Source organism: Peromyscus leucopus, chromosome 1 (assembly GCF_004664715.2).
Source record: "Peromyscus leucopus breed LL Stock chromosome 1, UCI_PerLeu_2.1, whole genome shotgun sequence".
In the NCBI taxonomy this organism is placed as follows: domain Eukaryota; kingdom Metazoa; phylum Chordata; class Mammalia; order Rodentia; family Cricetidae; genus Peromyscus; species Peromyscus leucopus.
Window position 1 is genome coordinate 171,569,891 of NC_051063.1, and position 25,005 is coordinate 171,594,895.

General features: G+C 51.6%; 1 protein-coding gene across 1 annotated transcript in view; it reads right to left on the reverse strand.

Moving 5' to 3' along the window:
- Nucleotides 1–24,510, reverse strand: part of Xrcc1 (X-ray repair cross complementing 1) — a 27,847-nt gene extending 3,337 nt beyond the window's left edge. Inside the window, exons 1-10 of the mRNA XM_028893815.2 lie at nucleotides 24,329–24,510; nucleotides 23,700–23,792; nucleotides 14,492–14,608; nucleotides 4,550–4,708; nucleotides 3,913–3,987; nucleotides 3,710–3,821; nucleotides 3,192–3,301; nucleotides 3,009–3,114; nucleotides 2,567–2,825; nucleotides 2,206–2,322 (exon numbers count right to left, since the gene is read on the reverse strand). Of these exons, the coding sequence (XP_028749648.1) occupies nucleotides 2,206–2,322; nucleotides 2,567–2,825; nucleotides 3,009–3,114; nucleotides 3,192–3,301; nucleotides 3,710–3,821; nucleotides 3,913–3,987; nucleotides 4,550–4,708; nucleotides 14,492–14,608; nucleotides 23,700–23,792; nucleotides 24,329–24,379 (1,199 nt within the window). The 5' untranslated portion in view covers nucleotides 24,380–24,510. The remainder of the gene's footprint in view (nucleotides 1–2,205; nucleotides 2,323–2,566; nucleotides 2,826–3,008; nucleotides 3,115–3,191; nucleotides 3,302–3,709; nucleotides 3,822–3,912; nucleotides 3,988–4,549; nucleotides 4,709–14,491; nucleotides 14,609–23,699; nucleotides 23,793–24,328) is intronic.
- Nucleotides 24,511–25,005: the final 495 nt, after the last annotated feature.

A 25,005-nucleotide genomic window follows, 5' to 3' on the forward strand; every position in this document is an offset into this window, starting at 1 on the left:
TGAACTAACCAAGAACGCTGGCGGGGGGGGGGGGGGGGGGGCGGGGGGGGCGGCAACAGGAACCCACTGCCCTGCCCCTCCCAGCTCCAGAGGGGGTCCACAGCATGCCAGGGGGAGATCTGTTCCATTTGAGAGAAAAGAGCAAGGGGAGACGGTCTTCCCTTTGGGAATCAAAGTAGGATGCCGAGCAACAGGGGGAAATTCTCAAAAGCACATTCAGGTGGAACTCTGAATCTGGGGTCCCTGGACCTGCACATTCAACCAATAACAGATCAAAGCGGCGTCTGTACTGAACATCTACAGACCTGCTCATTACTCCCAACAACATGGTGGGAGAAGGGCCTACATGGCATCCACAAAGTGCTGGTTATAAACCACCTGGAGATGATTCAGAATGTGAGAGGAATCTGGCCTGGTGGGCAGGTCTGTAATCCTACTATTCAGGAGGCTGAGGCAGGAGGATTGCAAGTTCAAGGCTTGCCTGGGCTACAGAGTAAATTTAAGACCAGCCTGGGTAATTTAGTAAGACCCTCCATCAAAATAAAAACTGAAAAGGCTAGGGACACAGCTCAATTTAAACCCCTGCCTAGAATCCCCCAGTGAGGGGCTGGGGTATGGCTCAGTGGTAGAGCTCCTGCCTAGAATCCCCCAGTGAGGGGCTGGGGTGATGCTCAGTGGTAGAGCCCCTGCCTAGAATCCCCCAGTGAGGGGCTGGGGTGTGGCTCAGTGGTAGACCCTGCCTAGAATCCCCCAGTGAGGGGCTGGGGTGTGGTTCAGTGGTAGAGCCCCTGCCCAGAATCCCCCAGTGAGGGGCTGGAAGTGTGGCTCAGTGGTAGAGCCCCTGCCTAGAATCCCCCAGTGAGGGGCTGGGGTGTGGCTCAGTGGTAGAGCCCCTGCCTAGAATCCCCCAGTGAGGGGCTGGGGTGTGGCTCAGTGGTAGAGCCCCTGCCTAGAATCCCAGTGAGGGGCTCAGCAGTTGCTTAGCATGTGGGAAGACTTGGGTTCAGTTCTTAGCAACACACACACACACACACACACACACACACACACACACACACACACACGTGAGGCTGTAGAGACGTCTCAATGGTTAGGAGCTTGTACTGCTCACAGAGAACACCCAAGTTGGGGTCCCAGCACCCACACCAGGTCCACAACTACCTCTCACTCCGGCTTTAAGGGATCTTGACACCACTGGCCTCCTCAGGTACCTGGGCACACACATGCATACCCCCACACAGATATACACACATACACAAAATCTAAATAACAATGAAATATTTGAAAAGTATGTGGAAAGATATGTGCACTTTTTATGTAAATACTCTTTTGCAGCTTATGAGCAACTTCTGTATTTGCATATTTTTAAAGATTTACTTATTTTTATTTAACATGTTTAAGTGTTTGCCTGCATGTATGCCTGTGATCATTTGTGTGCCTGGTGCCCACAATGACCAGAAGAAGTCATGGGATACTCTGAGACTGGAGTTAGATGGTTGGGAGCTGCCATGTGGGTGCTGGGAATTGAACCTGGGTCTTCTGGAGGAGCAGCCAGTGCTTTTAACCACTGAGACATCTCTCCAGCCCCGACCATGTTCAGAATCTTGATCCTCAATAGACGGTGTGTGCCGAAACCAGGCCCCACCCTGACATACTCGGCCCCACCAGGACACCTGTGGGATAAGAGAGCCCACAGACGCCCTTACATCCCTTCAGGATGATCACGGAGCTGTGCTCAATGCCCACACCAGAGAACCAGCTTCCAGGGGTACGTGGATCCCAAACGCAATATGGAGTCCACTGCCTCCTCCAGGTCAGTGGACCCTCTCACCTTGCTGTCTCAGTCCCTCGGACACCCGTGCACCAGGTTGAGCCCTACTTCTGAACACGCTCACGTGACATCCTGTGACCCAGGTCTCCTGGCCCCAGTCCTCAGCGCTAGGATCTGACTGCTCTCCTCCACCTCACAGGTCGCCCCTAGCTGCAGCTGTCAGCAGCCCTGTGGTTCTTCCCCCTCCCACTGCATCCTCAAGGGGACGGACGGACGGACGGACGGACGGACAGACGGACGGACAGACGGCGGTTGTCGGTCCCTGCACACCCAGCACGCCCTCTGCCTGTCTCGCCCAGCTCTGGACCAGAGGCAGGTGTGCGAGCTGCCTGAGAGGCGGGACACAGCGGGTGAGCGAGCGAGCGAGGCCTCACCTCCGGGAGGGCAGCCGGCGGCGCATGCGGTGACAGTCCAGCACCCACTCTTTACGCACAATGCGGCCTCCGAGGCCCAGGACCTGGCTGTACTTGGGAGTGTTGGCGAAGGCACAGCTGGGGGATGGAGAAGAGGGACGTCAGACGTGACCTGAACAAATGCGGCGGGGTGAGAGGCGGCAGAGACCGGGCTGGGGGTGGCAGGAAGCAGAGAAAGCGAGGCGGCCTCCCGAGAACTACGGAGGCAGAGACAGACCGGGAACAGAGAAACCAAGAGGACAGACATGCAGGGCGGCGCAGGGAACGGGGAGGGCGGCGTGGGGTGGGGTGGTGGTGGGGTGGAGTGGGGTCGGAGGCCTACACGAGGTGCGTGCTGTCCGGGGTCCAGTCTGGCCGGTACTTGGCCCCCAGCTCCAGGGCTTTGTCCCGAAGCTCCGAGCGGAAGGGGTTCTGGAAGCCGCTGAGCACCACCACCACACCCTGCAGGACCTTGCCCAGCTCCTGGGGGCCAGCTCGAGCTCCCCTGGGCTCCGCGCTGTCCCCGCGGGGCTTCTCTGGGGCCGCCTTCTGGGCTGGGGTAGAGGCTGGGGCTGCAGCTGGGGCGCGACCAGGCACAGGCACTGGGGAGTCAGAGAACGGAGGTTCAGCTGGTACCCTGGGGCTGTGCATCGGGAAGCACCAGCTCCCTCCCACAGGGCACGGGAACGAAGGCCCTCCTGCCTCCTTCCTCAGACCCCGGCCCTTCCTTTGTGACACACAAGCCCGGCTCTCTGCAGAATTAAGAAGGAATCCAGTTTGCTTACATTTGGGTCTCTTGAGGGCGGGTGGCCCTGCTGAAGGTTTGCTGGGAGGCTTCCTGTCTTCTAGAGTCAAGTCTGCTTTCCTCTTCCCTTTGGGAGACTCCTGAGGCTGAGGAGGCAGGGATGGGTTGAGGCTTCCAGTTCCTCTCATTCTCCACACACACCCCCAGTGTCTGACGGCCTCACCTTGGAGGGGCTACCCAAAGCCTTGGGGACTGGAGAGGCAGAGGAGGCCACACTAGAGGCCTGCAGCGTAGCTGCTGCGTAGCTGGGTCCTGCTGGGTCGCTGGCGGAGGCTGCAGAGGGAGACAACGGACTGAGGATGAGCGGTCAGAGCCAAAGACACTGCAGCCCTATCTACCAGCTATCATGTCGTCCTCAAATCCAGAAGTGACCCAGGGCTCTAGACCTCCCTCCTCAAGACTCCGCAGTCCAGGCCCCAGCCTCCCTTCCTGGACAGCCTCGTCCCCAGACCCAGGGTCTAGCCACGCCCCTCAGCACTAAGGTCTCCTTTTGTTAAGACAAGCCAAGTGTCACACAGCTGAGGCTGGACTCCAGAACTCCAATTTCCTGGCTAACCGAGGAGGACCAGAGCCGCCTGATCCTCCCGCCTCCGGCACGGGCCTAGGAGTTGAACCCAGGGCTCCGTGCTCAAGGGAGCACTCTGTCACCGCCAGCGCAGCAACTGTGCATCCCACACTCACCCGAGGACGGCTTGCTGATGCGGCCGAAGAAGAGGGCCCCTGGCTTCAGGGAGCTGGCGCCGTCATCCTCCTCCTTCACACGGAACTGGCCGAGCTTGGTCACTGTCACCTTCTAAGGTCCCGCAAGGTCAGTGCTGCGGGGAGGCTGTGCAGGCAGGGGGAGAGGCAGGGAGAAGGCTGTGGGGGTGACAGGTGCCGCTTACCTGGGACGGAGCCTCCGCCTCATCTTTGTCTGGAGGGCTGTGAAACCTCACAAAACTCAGGCCATAGGGTGAGTCCTGGAACGTGAGGTGTCTGGGTAGGACAGGGCTGGGCTCTCATGCCCCTTCATGTAGGGGAGCCCTTTCCGGCTCAGTCGAAGCAGGTGCCCAGGGAGGACGATGGTGAGGATAATAACATTAACCCTCACTGAGCCCTAACTGCAGACAAGGTCAGGGCTCAGCCCTCAACCTGCACTGACTCTGACCTTCATTGCCAATGGAAGTCAGCTGGCGGGCAGCGAGTCCACCTCCAGGTGCCCCGTCTGGGGACACTTCTGGGATATACAACTACCCGGGCTCTCTGCTCCTCTGCTGTCGGGATGCAGAAGGCAGGAAGGAGCCTGAGTTCCCAGCCCCGGTATGATGGCATTAACCAGAGCCTGAGGGGCCTCAACTCACCCTCTAACCCTCCCTCCCGAGAACTAAGCTGCTTGTCGCTGGAGGACCTCAAACCCACTGCTGGGAACACAGCCCAGGATCCGACAGGGACAGCAGCTGCCCGCTGCCCCCAGCTCTCTGGACTCAGTCCGGGCCCCTCAGGCACCCCTGCCCTGGGCCGTGTCCGCCTCCACACGGGTACCTTGCTGTATGGCTGGCTGCACACAATTTTAACGCGGTCCCAGCGCTTTTCTGCTGCTGCCCGGACTAACTTGTCAGGTCCAAACATACGAACTCGGTTCAGGTTCGAGCCACTTCGGCTCTCAGACGGGGACATGAAAGAGGAGGTGACCAGAAGGACCTAGGTAGAAGACAGCACAACGAGTGAGGGACAGAGTGAGATGACGGTACAGAGGACACGCGCCCGGAGGGGTCCCCAGCAGGGGGGTCTTGGTGAGAGGCACAGGACTCGAACGCTCTTTGGAAATGCACAGTCGAGTCGACTCAAAGGCCAGGAGAATTATAGGAGGCCAAAACGAAGAGACCCAAATCCAAAGACGGAGAGAGCATCGTCAATTACCAAGGGATGCTTCCCTGCCCGCACCCACAGGCAGGGGTGGCCCTGTGCCGTCACGGGTGGCTCTGCTGAGCGGAGGAGGAGGAGCGAGAGAGGCCGCGAGCGGCAGGACAGAAGGCTCCCCTCGGTCATGTGCAGATGTGGGGAGCACTACCCCAGCCCCCTCTGCCGCATCCCATGAACCGGGTCTGCAGCACTAACCCCCCTTCTCGGGTGGGGCACACCTGCTCCTCAGGATCGGTTTCGGCCCCCAGGACCGCTCTGCACTGTGGCAGATGTTTCCATCATCCCAACCTCCTGTGCCTCACCCCAGGGGCCACAGCTGCCCTGCATTTTCTTCATCAGACCCCAATCTTACAGTAACAGCTGGTAACTACATTCTCATGTAAATCCTGTCCACAAAAACAATGGGCATGGTCTGTGGCTCCAGGTCATGGCAGGGCCACCACAGAAGCAAGCATGTGGACAGCCCCGTCTGGACTACATAGTGAAGCCTTGTTTTAAAATAAATACACCAAGCTGGGCGACGGTGGCGCACACCTTTAATCCCAGCACTCGGGAGGCAGAGCCAGGCGGATCTCTGTGAGTTCAAGGCCAGCCTGGTCTACAGAGTGAGATCCAGGACAGCCAGGACTGTTAGACAGAGAAACTCTGTCTGGAAAAAACAAAAACAAATCAACCAAATAAACAGAATATAATGGTTCATGACTATAATCTTAGCACTGGCTACAGAGACTGACTCTGTCTTAATAATAATAATAATAATAATAATAATAATAATAATGAAAGAAGAAATAAACAAATAAATATACACACTTATGAGGACACAGCTGCCATGACAGGGTCCCAGAACCCACACACTACAAACTCTGACTCAGGAAGGCCACATAGATTCAAATCATTCAAACATACACTATGCATGCTTAGGAGTTCAAGGAAATATTTCACCAGGTGTGATGATGCACATCTTTAATCCCTGCACCTTGGAGGCAGAGGCAGGCAGATCTCTGTGAGTTCAAAGCTAACCTGGTCTACAGAGTGAGTTCCAGGACAGTGAGGGCTACACAGAGAAACCCTGCCTTAGGGGGGGAAAAAAAAGAGTTCAAGGAAACACATGGAGATACTTACAGCAGATGAAGGAAGAAATGACCATCAAAACTGACTGAGTAGGTCTGGACAATGAGAGAGCTGTGTGCCCAACACAATGGACTAAATCAAGATTGGGAGCAAGCCCCACCCTTCTGCCATGGCTGGACCATGATGTAGCTCTGACCAATCAGACAGAACACAAAGACTTTTTCTTCCTTCTTAAAGAAAGGTTAGAGCCAGCTGGTCATGGGGGGTGGAGGAGGTGGGGGAACTGGCCTCTAATTCTAGTACTCAGGAGGCTGAGGCAAGATCACAAGTTCAAGACCAGTCTGAGCTACACAGTGAGACGCTGTCTCAAAAAAAGGGGGAGGGGGAGAGGTGCGGCTCAGCTGGTAAGTGTTTGCCTCACACACACAGGAAACTGAAGTTAATTTAAATCACTTGTGCACCATAAAATGGGATGTGGTGCTAAACACTTGTAATCTGAGCACTCAGGAGGTGGAGAGAGGACGTTCAGAGTGCAAGGCCACCCTTAACTACACAGCTAGGTTCAAAGTCAGTGAAAGAGGGGTGGGGAGCCAGGTGTGGTGGCATACCCCTGTAAGCCTGGCACTGGCACTTGTGAGGTGTCGTCAGGATCAGTGTGTAAGGCCAGGCTTAATAACATAGCAAGTTTGGGACAAGCCTGGGCTACATATGACCTTTTCTCAAAAAGTCACAGGGAGCAGAGGATGCAGAGAGGGGGTAGAGGATGCAGGGAGGAGGCAGAGGATGCAGGGAGGGGGCAGAGGATGTAGGGAGGGGGTAGAGGATGTAGGGAGGGGGAAGAGGATGTAGGGAGGGGGCAGAGGATGCAGGGAGGGGGAAGAGGATGCAGGGGGAGGCAGAGGATGCAGGGAGGGGGCAGAGGATGCAGGGAGGGGAAGAGGATGTAGGGAGGGGGCAGAGGATGCAGGGGGGAGGCAGAGGATGTAGGGAGGGGGCAGAGGATGCAGGGAGGGGCAGAGGATGCAGGGAGGGGAAGAGGATGTAGGGAGGGGGCAGAGGATGCAGGGAGGGGGCAGAGGATGCAGGGGGGAGGCAGAGGATGCAGGGGGGAGGCAGAGGATGTAGGGAGGGGGCAGAGGATGCAGGGAGGGGGCAGAGGATGTAGGGAGGGGGAAGAGGATGTAGGGAGGGGGAAGAGGATGCAGGGGGGAGGCAGAGGATGCAGGGAGGGGGCAGAGGATGCAGGGAGGGGGCAGAGGATGTAGGGAGGGGGAAGAGGATGCAGGGAGGGGGCAGAGGATGCAGGGAGGGGCAGAGGATGTAGGGAGGGGGAAGAGGATGCAGGGAGGGGCAGAGGATGTAGGGAGGGGGCAGAGGATGCAGGGGGAGGCAGAGGATGCAGGGAGGGGGCAGAGGATGCAGGGGGGAGGCAGAGGATGTAGGGAGGGGGAAGAGGATGCAGGGAGGGGGCAGAGGATGTAGGGAGGGGGAAGAGGATGTAGGGAGGGGGAAGAGGATGCAGGGGGGAGGCAGAGGATGCAGGGAGGGGGCAGAGGATGCAGGGAGGGGGCAGATGCAGGGAGGAGGCAGAGGAAAGAGGTATGAATGGGAGAGGGAGGCAAATCCAGGGCAAGAGGGCCACTGAATTTCTCTCATGCCACTTCCTGTACCTGCTGCTTCCGGAGCTACTAATGCTTGATGGAGTAACAACCACTTCTGACCACTGGGCCAGATCCAAAAGAAAGGTGTCCATCACCACCCCCCGCAACTGTCAGATAAGCTAGGTCTGACTAAAGCGAGCCTTTCCCCCAGGAGAGAACACATTTGTCTCCTGATGCTGTAAGCAATGTTCAGCTGGGCTTTTGTTTAGTTTTGTTTTGAATTTCATTTCTTTTCTAACTGACATACTGTCATATTTATAAAATTTAAAGCTTTTACTAAGGTGGAAAAGGAGAATATAAGGACGCGCCTCTTGATGCACAGCTCTGATTATGGAAAGGAAAAAACAAAGAAAATCACGCAGAACAGAAGCCACTCACTGGCCTCCACTCCACTCCCCACAAAAGGCCAGACCCTGAACTAAACTGCAGAGCCGCACTTCTCACGGAGGGAGGTGGGTGAGGGAAAGAAATGCAACGGGCAGCTGGGAGCTGCTACCAGCACTCAGCGGCAGAGACCTCCAAAGTCTCTTCCTGTTCACTGTAAGGAGAAACCACTGCTTGACACACTGCCTTTAGCCTTCCAAAATTAACCTTTTACTCCCTGGTCTGGACTACCTCCAACGCTGGTGAATCTCTTTTGTACAATTTCTTGTACTGGGGATGAAGGCTAGACCTTCACATATGCTAGACAAGTGCTCTACCACTGAGCCACACCCCCAGCCCCTCACTGGGGGATTCTAGGCAGGAGCTCTACCACTGAGCCACACCCCAGCCCCTCACTGGGGGATTCTAGGCAGGGGCTCTACCACTGAGCCACACCCCCAGCCCCTCACTGGGGGATTCTAGGCAGGGGCTCTACCACTGAGCCACACCCCCAGCCCCTCACTGGGGGATTCTAGGCAGGGGCTCTACCACTGAGCCACACCCCAGCCCCTCACTGGGGGATTCTAGGCAGGGGCTCTACCATGAGCCACACCCCAGCCCCTCACTGGGGGATTCTAGGCAGGGGCTCTACCACTGAGCCACACCCCAGCCCCTCACTGGGGGATTCTAGGCAGGGGCTCCACCACTGAACTACACCCCCATCCCCTCACTGGGGGATTCTAGGCAGGGACTCTAACACTGAGACTACATCTCTAGTCCATGGGTTATTTCCAATGCTGTAATCTATAACTTCCTTTTACTTTATACTGAACATGAGAAACCAGGCAACATGTATATAATAAGACATAGGAATTGCAAAAGAATTTTAGGCACAAGCACACAGAAATGGAAAAGTGCTACTCAGGGACACACCTGGTTCCCACTGAAGGCAACTAAGCAAGCACTCCACCACAGATCTATAATCTCAATGCCAACCTCATTTTTCTCCTTTTTAATTTTGAAACTTTTGGCCAAGTTGCTCAGGCTGGCCTCAAACACTCTGTGTAATAGCCTAAGCTGGTCTTGAACTTGCAAACCTCCTCTCTCATCCTCCAGAGTAGCTGGTATTACCGCCAAGCCTGTCTTTCTTAGCACGATCTGGATGGAGGAGAAATGTTGACTTTGAAGGAAATGGTGTTGCTGCCGTGTGCTCTGGAACTAACATGGAGGAGGAGGCAGCCCTGACTGACTACCCTGATCTGCCCCTTTCTCCTGTCTTTGCTCTTCTGGATGCCTCTAGTTCCTATGTGGAAACCAAGAATTTTAAGCCCCTGAGCTTTGATTCAGTTGTGACTGAAATTTAACAACCTAAGACTTAAGTAAAAGTACAATTCAAAATTTTGCAGAAATACAACTGTTTCTAGACCCTGGGAACACAAAGGCCTGAGCTGGCCACACCACCTTCTAGAGGGCAAACACTGAATAAATACTCAAATACAAGATGCAACAGTTTAGCATTTTTAAGCTAAACATTCTATGTTTGCTATTATGAATTAAATACCAAACTATGTTTTGGAAGAGAAGCAGTAATTTTTAAAGATTTCTTTTACTTGTAGTATGTGCATATGAGTGTAGGTACCTATGGAACCTAGAAGCGTGGCATCCCCTGGAGCTGGGGCACAGATGGTTGTGAGCTGCCTGACATTGGTGCTGAGAACTGACGCAGGTCCTCTGCAAGAGCAGTACTCTCTCTTAACCGCTCATCCAGCTCTCTTGCATACGTGAGGGCGTGACTCGGTGGTAGAGTACTTGACTAACACGTGGAAGACCCTGCAACCCATTTCCAGGTTGAGAAAAACAAAAGAAATTCAACACACACAGGTGGACATGTCGCACATGCCTGCAATCCCAGCACACAGTCTGATGGGGTAGGAAGATCAGGGTTCAAAGCCAGCCTCAGCTGCATGAGTTCAAAACCAGTCTGGGCTACATAAGACCCTATCTTTAAAAAAAGGTGAGGGTATCTTTATTTGCAACAGGCACAACTGTTGTGTGATATTTTAATCACATTCTGACACTCTCAAGACTGCCAATAAAAATTTGCTTTGAGGGCTGGAGAGATGGCTCAGTGGTTAAGAACACTGGCTGTTCTTCCAGAGGTCTTGAGTTCAATTCCCAGCAACCACATGGTGGCTCACAACCATCTATAATAAGATTTGATGCCCTCTTCTAGCACACAGGCATACATGCAGAGCACTCATACATAAGATACAAATAAATAAAATTATAAAAAAAAAATTGCTTTGAATCAGAGGGCGGAGCTAGCTACTAGCTAACCAAAGTTAACCATAGACGTTTTGGAGAACTGAGGACAGAGAGACAGGAAGTAATAGGATGTGGCTGAGAGAGGGTCTTGGAGAAAGAGAGAGAGGAGGTCACTGGTTGCTTCTGCGCTGTTTTTCTCAATGTCTGACTCCTGAGTTTTTATTGTTAAAGAATAATTAGATAAACACATCATCTGGTGCCCCACATGTGGCATGAAATAATGAGGTAGCTGCTCACCTCTGGCTTTGCAACCGTCATTACATTATAAAACTGGAGAGGCCCAAGGTTATTAGAAAACCAACCTTAATATATCCAGTTACCATTCAAGAATGACCACCAGATAGATGATAGGTGCCCAAAGGCTATTCAGAAGTTCACTAGGATCCTATAGAAATGTTAGATTGGAAGAGATTTAAGGAAGCAGTAGTTTCATATGGTATGCACTCACTTTTCATAAAGCAGATGTTAAATTCATGGGCCATTCAGAATAGAATTATTCCACAAGACTGGAAAGACTTAGTTACAGCAGTATTGGAAGCTGGTCCTTAGTTACAATGGAAACCTTGGTGGGGAGAGGAAGCTAGGGTCATAGAACAATGAAGTAAGGCTAGAAGTGAGGCCAGTTTGCTGATTTGCAAAGACAGATTACATTTGATGATCACGCCTCGGCCCATTGCCGTACAGTAGCTTTGAATGGTTGGGACAAGGCTGAAGAATCAGGAAAGAGGACTGAGTCACTTATTAAAATTACACAAGGCCCCAAAGAAGCCCTCACTGATTTTTTTTACAAAGATTGACTTCAGCTGTAAATAGAATGATATCAGATCCAGAAGTTAGACACATATTAATCTTTGGCTTTTAAAAATGTTAATTCAGAATGTAAAAGGGTGATTAGGGCTATAAAGGCAAGATCAGCACCAGCAGATGAATGGATAAGAAATAGGCTGATATTGGATCTCACGTTTATGATAATACATCAATAGGAGAACTGATTTCTAAAAATTTTAAGAAAAATCAAAATATCAGGTGTTTTAATTGTGGTAAACAAGGTCATCTAAAAAGAGATTATAGGCAAGTTGTTGCTAGAAACAATGCTTTTTTCTAGAAATAATCCAAAGAGAAGGCCCCAGCCTTCTGGAGTATACAGAAGGCGTGGCAAAGACCAATACTGGACTAATGAAAGCAGATCAAAGAGACAGACAAGGTAACCCTTTGCCATCGGGAAACACCTTAGGGGGCCTCTCACAGGCTCCCATGTCAAATTTGGTTCAGTCATTCCTTGTCAGCATCGGGGAAACTCCTCCACAGAGCAATTAAAAGACTGAATGCCTGTTGTTAAAAACCATGCTGCTCAGAATGACAGAAAAGATTCATTTGATAAAACAAAATTTTCAGGAGAGACCATAAAACAAGTGTTTTGGCAAACTTCTAAGATGATCAAAGATCAAAGTTGAAAATACAAATAAATGGCATTGAGACTGAGGGTTTGGTAGACACAGAGGCAGATGTAACAATAACTACACCAAAATGTTGGTATCCAAACTGGCCTCTTCAGGGGGTAAATGTTCAGCTTCTCGGGATTGGAACTCTGTCTCAGGTAAAACAAAGTACAAGATAGGTCAAGTGTATAGGGCCAGAGGACAGAGAGGAAAAATAAAGCCACAGGTGGCTAATATAGCCATGAATTTATGGGGATGTGATTTGTTACAACAATGGAATTCTCAGATTAACATTCTTCTAATCTCAGAAACAAACGATAAAATAAAGAATACTTCTGAGGAAAAAAAAGGTATTATCAAGAACAGTCACTGACCATTCAAATTGTACATAAGCAGGGCACAACAGCTGCTGATCTTTCAAAGGTACCAACAACCCAACCTTAAAAATGGTTAACTGACAAACCTGTGTGGATGGAACAATGGCCTCTGACATCAGAAAGATTCCAGGCCTTAGAACAGATAGTACAGGAGCAGCTAAATGCTCAACATATTGAAGTATTGACCAGTCCTTGGAATTCTCCTATATTTGTCATTAAAAATAAATCTGGAAAATGGAGAATGGTAAAAGACCTAAGAGCTATTAACAAGGCGATTCAGCCAATGGGCTCTTTACAGACTGGAATTCCCTTACCTTGTCTAGTATCTAAAGGATGGTCTATTATAGTGACTGATTTAAAAGACTGTTTCTTCACTATACCTTTACAAGAACAGGTTAAAGAAAAATTTGTCTTCACAGTGCCTACTTATAATAATTCCTAGCCTGTTAAAAATATCAGTGGGCCGGGTAGTGGTGGCACATGCCTTTAATCCCAGCACTCAGGAGGCAGAGGCAGGTGGATTTCTGTGAGTTCGAGGCCAGCCTGGAGAAAAACCCTGTATTGAAACAAAACAAAACAAAAAAGGTATTAGTGGAATGTTTTTCCACAAAGGATATTAAATAGCCCTACCTTGTGTTAATATGAACATGTGGATAGTTTGGATCCAAAACTTGACTGTATTCTGGTTATTTTACCTTCTATACATTCTCCTACAGAAATTCCAGCACAGAGAGAGATAATTTCCTAGAATGGATATTTTTATCACACAAACAGGGTGAAAAATTAAAAACCTATGTAAAAAAAAAAGTTTCTGAAATGATTCTGAAAGGAAAATTATGACTTTGTCAATTAGCAGGAATAAACCCAGCAGAAATTGTGGTACCTTTTACTCATGCTGAAATTTCCTCTTTATGGGCAGAAAATGAACACTGGCAAAGAGCTTGAGACAATTTTTTGGGAGCGATTAGCAACAAGTATCCCAAAAGCAAGAGAATTCAGTTTATAAAGAGAATTAATTGGGTCCTTCCTCACATTGTATGATGAACCCTAGGTTCTATACTGATGCAAATAAATCAGGAAAGGCAGGTTATATAAATCAGGAAACTTAGATAAAACGGCTCAAAGTCCTTATGATTCTGTTCAAAAGTCGGAATTATGCTATTCTCATGGTATTATTAGATTTTCCAGAACCTCTTAATATAGTTACTGATTCTCAATATATAGAAAAGAGTTGCTTTACATATTGAAACTGATACATTTATTACAGATGATTCAGAATTAACTTTGTTATTTATTCGATTATAAGAAATAATCAGAAATAGAAATTATCCTTTCAATGTAAGACATATCAGATCCCATACAGGCCTACCAGGCCTTCTAGAAGCACAAGGTAATGCTGAAATTGATCAACTATCGGTAGAAAATGTGCTAGAAGCCTCAGCATTTCATAAGAAACACCATGTTAATAGCAATAGTTTGAGGAAAGATTTTTCTATCACACGGCAACAAGCCAAGGAAACTATAAGGAAATGTCCTTCTTGTTCTTTGTATAATCAAACTCCACTAACTGCAGGAAGCAACCCAAAGAAATGAAACTTGGCAAATGGACGTTTTTCATTTTGCAGAGTTTGGAAAATAAAAATACATACACCATACTACAGATATATATTCAGGATTTCAATGGGCAACTGCTTTCACTTCTGAAGAAGTAAACAAGGAGAAAACACCTTGCAGTAACTGGCTTCAACTTAGACTTGTCAATTCTATCATGTGAGTTTAATTTTTACCCGCTATCATTTCACTGGTAAACCAGTAGGCTAATACTCTGAGCTATATTGAACTCCACCAGTCAAAACAGGACCTGCGAGCCAGGCTTGGTGAAGTGCACAAGATACTCCTGGCTGAGAGAGGCTGAGGCAGGAGAACAGCCTGGGCAAAAGGAGAGGCCCATCTCAAATCAGTACAAAGCTAAAGTATCAGTCACAAAGAACTCTATTTTGTCTCTAGCAGACAGGCTACCAGAGTGGTAACCGACAACATGGAGCCCCAGTTCCCAGGCCACCTGTGAGAGACTTGTGGACCTGACTAAAGCAGCTTCATGCTCAAGCTGCAACTGGATTTTACAGCCAGTGACAGCCTCGCGCTGCTTATTTAACCAAGCAGCCGGCCCTTCCCTGGTGACCAGGCAAACACCCTGTGCCTGCTGTCTCCTCAGCACACCCAGGACCCTCCACAAGGTAGGCTGGGTGGCTCCTCCACCGTCGTACAAGCATGGGGGACAGTGACGGGGATTCAGGGGTGTCGGCATCTCCCAGCCCTGCTTACCTCATAGTCCTGTTCACCAGCTGTGGTCCCTCCGGCCGAGCTGCCCACCAGCACCTCTACAAAGGCTGAGCCGTCATTCCCAATGTGAATGCTGTGTATCTGCTCCTCCTTCTCCAACTGTGGGGCAGAGAAAGGCCACTGTGAGTTCCTCCCTGGCTTGCTTTGGAACAGGGGACAGGAAGAGAGATGATGTCCACCTGGGCTGCAGTGTCCTCTGGAATGTCACCTATACGTCAGTGGGGACCAGAAGTGAGTGGTGTCATTATGTCTCTGGCAGGCAGCCTAGGACATGACATGGAATTCACTGAATGAATGCACACATACTCCAACCCTACTACACACTTGCTTCACCAACAGACAGCTGCACACCCCCACCTCGTTCGGTCCACGGCAGGCAGCGGAGCTCTCCTTTGCCTTGGTGGCCATAACCAAAGGCACAGCTAGGTTCAAGTTGTCATGCAAAGGACACATGGCTATAGAGGTTCCTGGACAAACAAAACGGTGCACGTCAGGGCTCCTGGGGTCCTGCTTATCACCAAGTCCGGCATTTGAACCGCAGCTCTGACACATACTAGCTGTAAGCCCTTGCTGGCTCACCTCCGGGGGCCTCCGCTTCCTCGTCTGTGAAAGCAGAGGCCTCATCAAATCAAGGATCACCCACATAACTAACTGGCTGGAGGTCATGGCACACAGTAGGTACCCAGCAGCTGTCAGCCAGGCATTGTTTTGCTATTGGTGACTTCTGTCACATGTTTGTTTGTTTGAGACAGGGTTTCTCTGTGTAGCCCTGGCTGTCCTGGAACTCACTCCGTAGAGCAGGCTGGCCTGGAACTCAGAGATCTAAGTTCAGCCTGCCTCTGCCTCTGAGATTCAGTCAGGACTGGAATCATTTTTCTGAGACAGCTTGAAGACTGCCATCCACTCCAAACATGAGGCTCTAGTTTTCCTTTTTTTTAAAGTTTATTTATTTTATTGCATGTGTATGAGCATTCTGCCTGGATGTAGTTTGTATGTCGCGTGCTTTCCTAGTCCCTGCAGAGGCCTGAGGAGGGTGTCAGATCCTCTGGAACTGGAGTTAGATAGCTGTGAGCTGCTGTTCGGGTGCTGGGAACCAAACCCTGGCCCTCTGTAAGAGCAACAAGTGCTTATAACTGCAGAACAAACCCCAAAAGCTGGGATTACAAGCATGAGCTACCACAGCTCTCCAGTTTCACATGCTTATTTTTAGTTTTTGTTTGTTGGTGTGTGTGTGGGGGGGTGGTGGTGCACAACAGACAGGGTCTCATTTGGTAGCCCGAGCACATTTGGACTTAGGATCCCCCTGGCTCCACCTCCCAGGTGCTGGAATTGAAGGCAGGAGCCAATTTGCCTGGAGTGGCTTTGTCAAATGCTGCCCCAGAAAAGCCCCAGGCTTCCTATTGAATCTATTATCTGGGAGCAGGAGCATTACTTGATACAGGCTCATTCTTCTTGGGAAGAAGGAGCTATTTATGAAGACTCTCACAAAGGCCTGCAGCTCCAGCCTGAGGGCTGAAGACAGAAAGGTGTGGGTGTGGAGCAGTCGGGACGGGCAATGCTGAGTCTCCGGCTGTCCAGTCTGGGGCGCTTTTATAGGGTCCTAGGATGAAGAGTCATTACAGCCCTCGAAGATGTCTACTCTTGGGTTCAGATGTAGTTCAGCTGGTGGAGTGCTTGCCTGGGATGCAGGAGCCCTGAGTTCGAGCCCCAGTAATGCATAAACAGAGCGTGATGGAGCGAGCATGCCTATAATTCAGCATTTTGCGGAGGCACTGAAATGAGAAAACCCCATTTGCTCAATCCTGACCCGCCATCCGGCTAAAACTGAGGTCAGCCTGACCCTCAGGCGTGCGTAGTATTTACAGGAACCCTAACTCACCGGCCATGGTTCTGCATGGCGACACAGCTGTGCCCTAGCCTTACTGAAGTTCATATCCTGTCATGCTGGCTAACAGTCGTCCCAGCCACGTCACCGGGATGCACCAAACTTGTGGTTTTACCTCTGTAACCCCTGCTCACTGAGCTCCGGGCCTCTTTAGACACCTGATCACAGGAGGGCGTGCTCCTGGCCGGGCCTGGGTGGCTCAATAAAACCTTCAAATCCTCGAGGAGTTCGTCCTGCTCTCCTTCTCTTGGAGAGAACAGCAGGAGGATCAGAGGTTCAAGGTTCGGGCTGCAGAGATGGCTCAACTGCCAGAGCTCCTCCAACGCACGAAGTTCACAGCCTCACGTAACTCTAGGGCCCCAGGGACCCAATGCCTCTGGCCGCTGCAGGCACCTGCACGAAGACGCATCTACCCCTCTACACACACTTAAAAATAAATCTTTTTGTAAGGCAAATTTTTTAACTGCCTACCTACTGCCACTCAACACTGCCCTCCTCTGCCATTCTAAACCACAGTCAATATTTCTGAGAGGGAGCTTCCTCAGATGAGAAAGGGGAGTCGCGGTGATATCCCTCACAGGAAGCTAAGATGCCCCAAAGTGATAACCGTTGCCAGGCGGGCCTGCAACCACAGCTACTTGGGAAGTGAATCCAGAGTTCAAGGCCTGCATGGGCCACAGAGTGAGTTCAAGAGCAGATGGAGCAGCTTAGCAAGACCCTGTCTCAAAGAGATGGGGGGCTAGGATGTGGGTCAGTGATGGAGTGCTTGTCCAGCCTGTACAGGGTCCTGGGTTCGATACCCAGCACCACAAAAGCAAAGCAAAGCAAAACTGAGCGCTCAAGTCAGTGACAGTGGAAACAACTCGAAGCCTGCTCTTCTACCAGGGCTCCAAGTAGGGACGCTGCAATCACCTCCTCGTCACAGATGAGCAGCCTCGGGCAGGAAGTGGTCGTGCCAGGGCCGTGCACGTAAAGCCGGAGAGAAAGGCGGCCAGTTGTCTACAGGGCTGTGCGTGGGCTCACAGCACCGCCCATGGAGAGAACGTAGGCCAGCACAGAACCTTCGGGACATTGAGCCCGGCTGGCTTCCTGTATGCTCAACCATTCTTCTCCAGCTACATTACCCATCTCATATCTCAGAAGGCTGAGGCTCAGGACCTTGGCTCCCGCCACCCCAGAATCTGAAATACTCCTCACACCTCGCCCCCGCCTGTACCTTCTCTCTGAGCAAGATTCGGACGTCAACGCTTCAGACCAAACAAAGCGGCACCCACACAGGGCTCCTCTGTTCCTGAGGGCTTCACCTGTCCTCACTAGTACCCCCAGGAGCCTGGGCTTCTTCCTGCCGTCCCCCTGCCCCCAGGGCTGGGGGTGTCCTGGGGCTGCCACAGCAGACCGAGCTCTACCACCGAGCCACGCCTGTGCCCACACTGGGTCTCGTGTGTCCCAGGCAGACCTCAAACTTCCTATGCAGCCAACAATGTCCTTGAGCTTTTGGTCCTGTCCCTTCTCTCCCTGGATTAACACAGTGCTAGCGACCAAACTCGGGACACCACCAAGTGGGCGACACAAGCGGCCCCAGCCTGCTCTTCGGCACTTGCATTTTTGTTTGTATTCTCCTCATCTCCCCAGGCAGACCCGAGGCATGAGACCGAACGACCACAGAAGGTGGGCAACAAGCTGTGCCGCGTGCACTCACTGAAAAGAGAGAGAGGGACTGGGAGAAGGCTGGGTGCTCTCCCAGAGGTCCTGAGTTCAATTCCCGGCATGGACATGGTGGCTTACCACCATCTACAGTGGGATCTGATGCCCTCCTCTGGCCTGCAGATGTATATGCAGACAGAGCACCCACATACATTAAGTAAGCAGAGCTTTTAACATGGAAAACCACAGCCAGTACAGTGATGCAAAGGTAAGGGGCTCAGAGGCTCACAGAGCTGGAGGCCAGCCTGGGCTACAGGAGACCCTGGCTCAAGCGACAATAACAAGACAGAGCAAGTATCACGTGTCCCATCCTGCTGTTGACACTCAGGCGATCTACCAGTGTTCCAACTGGACCTGTCCCAGCATCCCCTCCGGGACAGGTGGGGTTGGCAAGAGGTTGAACTCCCAGGCTGGAAGCAGGTGACCAGCTGGGCACAGAATAGCCACGGCTAACAAAAAGAGGTGTGTGGAGCTGACCTAAGCAGAGGCTGAACCCTGTGTGGCAACACCAGTGTTGTGTAACAGGGTTTGGAGGACACACGGGGAAGTAGGAGAGCACACAGGAGTCTACTGTCTCCTCCCCTGTCTCTGCAAAGGAACCACAGCTAGCGCTGGATGAACTCAAGAGTTACCCACAAACCGGCAAGGGCAAAGCACGACCGGATCTTCCCAGGGGTCTCCGATGTGACGGACTCTACAACGCGGCCGTGCTGACCTCCCGGCTTCTGAGCCTGGCCCTCCCGTTTACTCTGGACAGGGAACGAGGAGCCTGTGCAGACCTAAGGAGGAGCCTATCTTTGCGCTGCAGAGGCCCTGGTGGCTCCCATCTCAAACAGCTTTCCCAGCCTTGAGTGCTGAGGGATGCTCCGACCCTCACCCCATCAGCTCTGGTCCTATCCTGCTCTCGGGCCTCCTCGACCTGCCTCTCATGTACCAGATGGACGCAGCCTGCTGACCCGTCCGGCCCTTCCCTGTGGACGCACAGCCTCCTCTGCACGAAGTCACCAGACTCCAGGCCGCAGAGGTGGCTCAGTGAGCCACGATGCGGGCCTGAAAACCCACATAGAGGAAGGAAAGAAGTGACTCCTGCACTTTGTCCTCTGACCTCTACAGATGTACACATGTGCAGCGATGCGCACACACACACCCAATGAACGTAGCTTAAAAAAAAAAAAAAGGTTCAGCCGGGCGGTGGTGGCGCCTTTAATCCCAGCACTTGGGAGGCAGAGCCAGGTGGATCTCTGTGAGTTGGAGGCTAGCCTGGTCTACAAAGGAAGTTCCAGGACAGCCAGGGGATACAGAAAAAACCCTGTCTGGGGGAGGGGAGGAGAGTCACCAGTGGGGCTGGATTGCTCAGTGGTTAACAGCACTTACTGCTCTTGCAGAGGATCCACACAGCTCACAACCATCATCCCTAACTCCAGTTCTAGGTGATCCAGTGGCGCCTTCTAATCTCCAAGGCACCAGACACTCGAGTGCTTTGTGTACATGCACACAGTATGACACTCACATACATAAAACAAATCTTTTAAAAACTGGGGTGGGGGTTGAGACAGGGCTTCTCTGTGATGCCCTGGCTGTCCTGGAACTCGCTCTGTAGACCAGGCTGGCCTTGAACTCGGAGATCTGCCTGGCTCTGCCTCCCGAGTGCTGGGATTAAAGGTGTGCGCCACCACACTCAGTTTAAATTTTTCAAAAGTAACCAGACTTCATATTTAATTAAAAAGCTGACCGCACCACTTCCCGGCTGGACCCCCCACTGCCCTCACTCTACCGCACTCATGGCTGACTGCCTGATGGTACAGGACCGACTTTCTGAGCCTGACAGAGACGCTGGCGTCTCACGTAGCCCAGGCCGACCTTAAACTTGCTATGTAGCAGAGGACCTTGAACTTCTCATCCTCCCGAGTAGTGAGATGACAGCACTGTGCCCAACCTGTGTGGTGACGGGGCTCGAACCCAGGGCTTGGAGTGTGCTAGGCAAGCTCTCCTCCACCCCACAACAAGCCCAGCCTCCAGGTGTGAATATGCTCAGTTGTGCTGCCCCCTGCTGTACAGACACAGGACTACAGTACCAACTTACTGAAAGCACTTAACACACACTTGTGGAAATAGGTGAATGAGTGAACAAATGATGTTACGCTTGATTTTAGCCAAAACGCCGAGAAGTGATAAATGAACCACTCCAGGCATCAACTTCTACACCTGTCTCCAGGTGTAGACAGGGCCTCTAGTTGCCTCCCATATTTTCTTTTACATTTAAACCTTTTTATGTATACGGGTATCTGTGTGCGTGCATGTCTGTGCACCACACACCTGGTGCCCTCAGAGGCCAGAAAGGGCATCTGACTCCTTGGAACTGCGGTGACCAAAGGTGACACACGTGGGTGCCCTTACCCACTGAGCACCTTCCAGCTGCACGCTCGTTTATTTAATGGATGTGGGTGGGGGTGCACGCACGCCATGTGATGCTAGTTCTCCCCTCCCCCCAGGGGGGGTCCAGTGACTGAACCCAGGCTGTCAGGCTCGGCTCCGAATACCCCTTACCCACTCGGGAGCCTCTTAGAACTCCCCAAGTCACATGCCAGAGAAAATGCATGCTCTTCCCAAGCTGCTTCCACTCTGGGTTCCCTAGTTCTGTCACAGCCACATTCTACCTCAGTCCTTGCCATACAGTCCTGTGCCTCACCTGTCTGGCTCGCTAGCTCTCCAAGTCCGTCTCTGGTCTTTTGTTCCCACCGAGCGCTCTTACGGAACTGAACGTCATTTTGCAGAGTGTGGGGGAGGTCACCTGATCATAAGCAAGGCCTGAGGAATCACTGTCCCACAATGAAATCGCCAGTCCCTCCCTTTGTATCAACTCCTACGTGTTGACAGAGCACTTCTGCAGACATTATGTCACCAGGTTTTTACAACCACCCCAGCCTTGGGTGTCTCTATTCTCAATGGGTACGTTTAGAGAACTGGAAAACATTTGCCTGAGGTCGGCGTGAGTAAGAGGGAGAGCTAGGACTTGAATCCAGATCCCCAAACTAAATGGTAAGCAACCTGGCTCTCACACAGCTTAAAAGACGGGCTCTCAGTTGCATAATTTCGCTGAGCCTCAGTTTCTTTATCTGTAAAATGGGGATAATGACAGTTTGTAGGTCATGGGGTTTTACAAGGGCTGAATGAATCAAGCCATGTGAGGTGTGTAGGCTGCTGACTGGCAGGTTATAATGGTGAATAACATTAGTTTTCATTAACAGTCTCTTATTAGGGATTTAAGAGACACTTAAACACCTAAAATTGGTCAAGAAATGTCATGGATCTATGTTGGTTTGTTTGTTTAAACTTCTCTATAATCTTCAAAGGGCTCTGTGAGCCAGAACTACTGAGCAAAGAGGCCACGGATACATTCAGTATGAGAGACAGTCTGGTAAGTCTTGTCCCCTCCAACGTCCCTTCACCTAATACCCCTCGACTCAGAACGGAGGAATGTGGCCAACACCAAGGGAAGTGTGAGCTGGGCACAGTGGTTGTGGTGGTGACTGGGGGCTGTAGCTCAGCAGTGCCTATGGAAACAAAACAGGCTGGCAACGTGGTCAAAAGCACCAACACTCAATGTGGGCTATCTCAGCACCGTCACCCACGAGTGGTCACAAAGGCAGGGCAGCGGGACACTTGGGCTACCACACAAGCACCAATGGGCAGGTGCTTAAAAGCATCTGATTCTCTTTTCCCACCAATGTTGTACAGATTTATTTTTATCAGCGGGTGGTGGTGGCTCACACTAATCCCAGCACTCGGGAGGAAGGTGCTAGAGAGATGGTTCCGAGGTTGAGAGTGCAAACTCCTCTCCCAGAGGACTGAGTTCCATTCTTAGCACGCACTGATGACTTACAACAGCCTGTAAGTCCAGCTCCCGAGGATCTGAAGCTGCTGGCCTCTGGGGGCATACCCTCCTTCCATACACATCTTAAAAAACGATAAAAATATATCTTGTTTTGTTCTGTCTTCAAGATAGGGTTTCTCTGTGTAACAGCCCTGGCTGTCCTGGAACTCACTCTGCAGACCAGGCTGGCCTCAAATTCACAGAGATCTGCCTGCTTCTGCCTCCCGAGTGCTGGGATTAAAGGCACTTAATCCCTCGCCTTTAAAGGCCAGGCAGGGTCAGAAACAGACTCTTAGGCCAAACTTTACTGTGTCTTAATTCCAGGACTTGAGAAGCAGTGGGGGGGAGTGTTAGGAGTTCTCACAGTGAGCCTATCTAAAAAAAAAAAAAGTCACACATGCCCCACACCCGGCCCCATGAAAAAGAAAAGGTCTCCAAACGTGCAGAACTGTGTTTAGCTTCAGTTACAACATTATAAAACATACTCAAAGGCCAGGTCTGGGGGTCCACTTGGGGGATCACAAGGAGACGATTATGAATTTCAGGCTGGGGTAAGAACCAGGACCCACACAGTAGGAGAAAAATGTCTCCCACAAGTTGTCCTCTGACCTCCACATGCACGATGCCACAGGACTCGTGTGCCCATACATATGTGCACAAAAGAAACTAAAGTAAAAATTTTAAAAGGCGGTCAGAAACAATTAAAAAACAAAATACAGTCAGAAACAAGTCAGTCAGGCTGGGGACATGGCGTCTTGTCTGGCCTACACAAGGCCTTCAGTTCAAACCTCAGCACTATGTGTGTGTGTGTGTGTGTGTGTGTGTGTGTGTGTGTGTGTGTGTGTGTACTGTAAGTCAAATAAAAGAAAGGCAAACAGAGGCCAGGCATGATGGTATCTACCTGGAATTCCTCCATCCCAGATGGACAGAGAATCAGGAGTTCAAGACACCAGCTTCAATTTAAGAAAATGAAAGTAAGTCAGGCAGTGGTGGCTCTTGCCTTTAATCCCTGCAGTCGGGAGGCAGAAGCAGGCAGATCTCTGTGAGTTCGAGGCCAGCCTGGTCTATGGAGTGAGCTTCAGGACAGCCCGGACTGTGGAGAGAGATCCTTCCTCAAAAACAAAACAAAAAACAAACCAACCAACCCGGAAATGCCAGTCAACTGGATACCTGTCGAATTCATTCACTAACTTTGTGGCGCTAGGGATGGAACTCAGGGTCTCAGACTGTCCAGGCCTGTGATGCGAATTACTTTTTATTTTTGAGACAGGTTCTAAGTTGTTCAGGCTGGCCTTGAACTTGTGACACCCTCCTGCCTCAACCTCCCAATCAACAGGGATTACAGGCCTCGGCCATCAGCTCCTCCAAGTCTGCCCTCTTTATAATGAAACTGATTTACGTCGAAATCCTTCATGGCTAACCTTCTGGTCCCGAGGACACAAGAAACATAATCCTGACTGACACTGTCCCAGCTGAGGCCCAGAGGTAGAATCAATCTACTCAGGTGCACCCACTGACTCCTGCTCATCTCTGGGCTTAGACTCTTCTGTCCTCTGCCGAGGGGGCCACTGGGATTTCAACTTGCTCGTTTTGCAGGCAAGTGAGCCGAGCAGCACTATGTCTAGCACAGAAGGGAACTCAACATTCAGGCAACTGGCTCGGGAACGTGGGCCCGGAAACTCACAGCCCCGGGACGAGGAGATGGGAAAGAGCAGCAGCAGCATCACCTGTAGGACCACAGAGATGGTCTTCTCGCCTGCCTTAGCTGCCCGCCACTTCCGGTACGTGTCCGCCTTGAGGAGGTTTTCTGCACAATGGGTCTGCAGACAAGAGCAGAAAAGTGGAGGTTCGTTAAATAAAGCTTATTTGAAAAAAATAAAATAAAATAATTTGCCGGGCGGTGGTGGCGCGCGCCTTTAATCCCAGCACTCAGGAGGCAGAGGCAGGCGGATCTCTGTGAGTTCGAGGCCAGCCTGTGCTATAGAGTGAGATCCAGGACAGACAGGGCTATACAGAGAAACCCTGTCTAAAAAAAGAAAGAAAGAATGACAAATAAGCAAATAGTGAAATAAAATAACAGTAATTTTCGAAAAGCTAGCCGGCTCTCCACGCTTACACCCTGCCCCGAGTTTTCCCCTCTAGAAGTTGCCCAGGGCCCCTCTTTTTCCTTCCTTCTCCGGGAGCTCCACAGTGGCCCCAAACTTCCCAAACTGCCCATCTCTCCCGGATGCACGTCCAGCCTCCACCCCGCAGCCCCCCTCAGAATGCCACCAAGTTCCGCTTGGCACTTCCCAAGTCCTCAGTCTCCCCGAGGAAGCCCCCGTGTCTTCCCGCCGCTCCCACGTCCGCCCCTCACCGAGTCCTGGCTGCTGCAGGACACGACGTGGCGGAGGCTGATCTCCGGCATGTCCACACCCGTGGACGTCCGTCCTACCACCCACAGAGTGAAGAAGAAGGGTTCCAGCAGCAGCAGCAGCAGCAGGGGCCCGGGAGGAGGTTAGGGGGAGGAAGCGCGCCCTGCACCGGACTCAGTGCGCAAGCGCGCCAGGCTCGGGCCTTTCAAACCGCGGCGCGCCGCCGCGCACGTCGACACTGCGCATGCTCGGTTGGACCCCGCCAGGGCGAGGCGCCGGGTCCCCTTAGCAACAAGCGGTCCCTCCGTCCCCGCCTCTCTCTGACCCCGCCACTCTCAGGCCCGGCTTCGCGATGACGTGGAGACTCGGCTTTCTGGGAGCCTAGCAACAGGAGCGGCCTCGGTGATTGGGTCCTACGTGAAATCTGCCCTGCTCATTGGGCCGTGCGGCTACCAACCAAACCCGAGCTTTGGAAATGCAAAGGCTTGCAGAGTTTCCCCGAGCCTGCATCCTGCTTGCAATACGATCCCCTCCACCTGTTGTTGCGGACACGCTCTGTTCCCCTTCTCCCTCCAGACAGACAGACAGACAGACACACACACACACTCACACACGGCAGACAGACGCGCGCGCGCACACACACACACACTCACTCAGGAGCGCGCACAGAGACAGACAG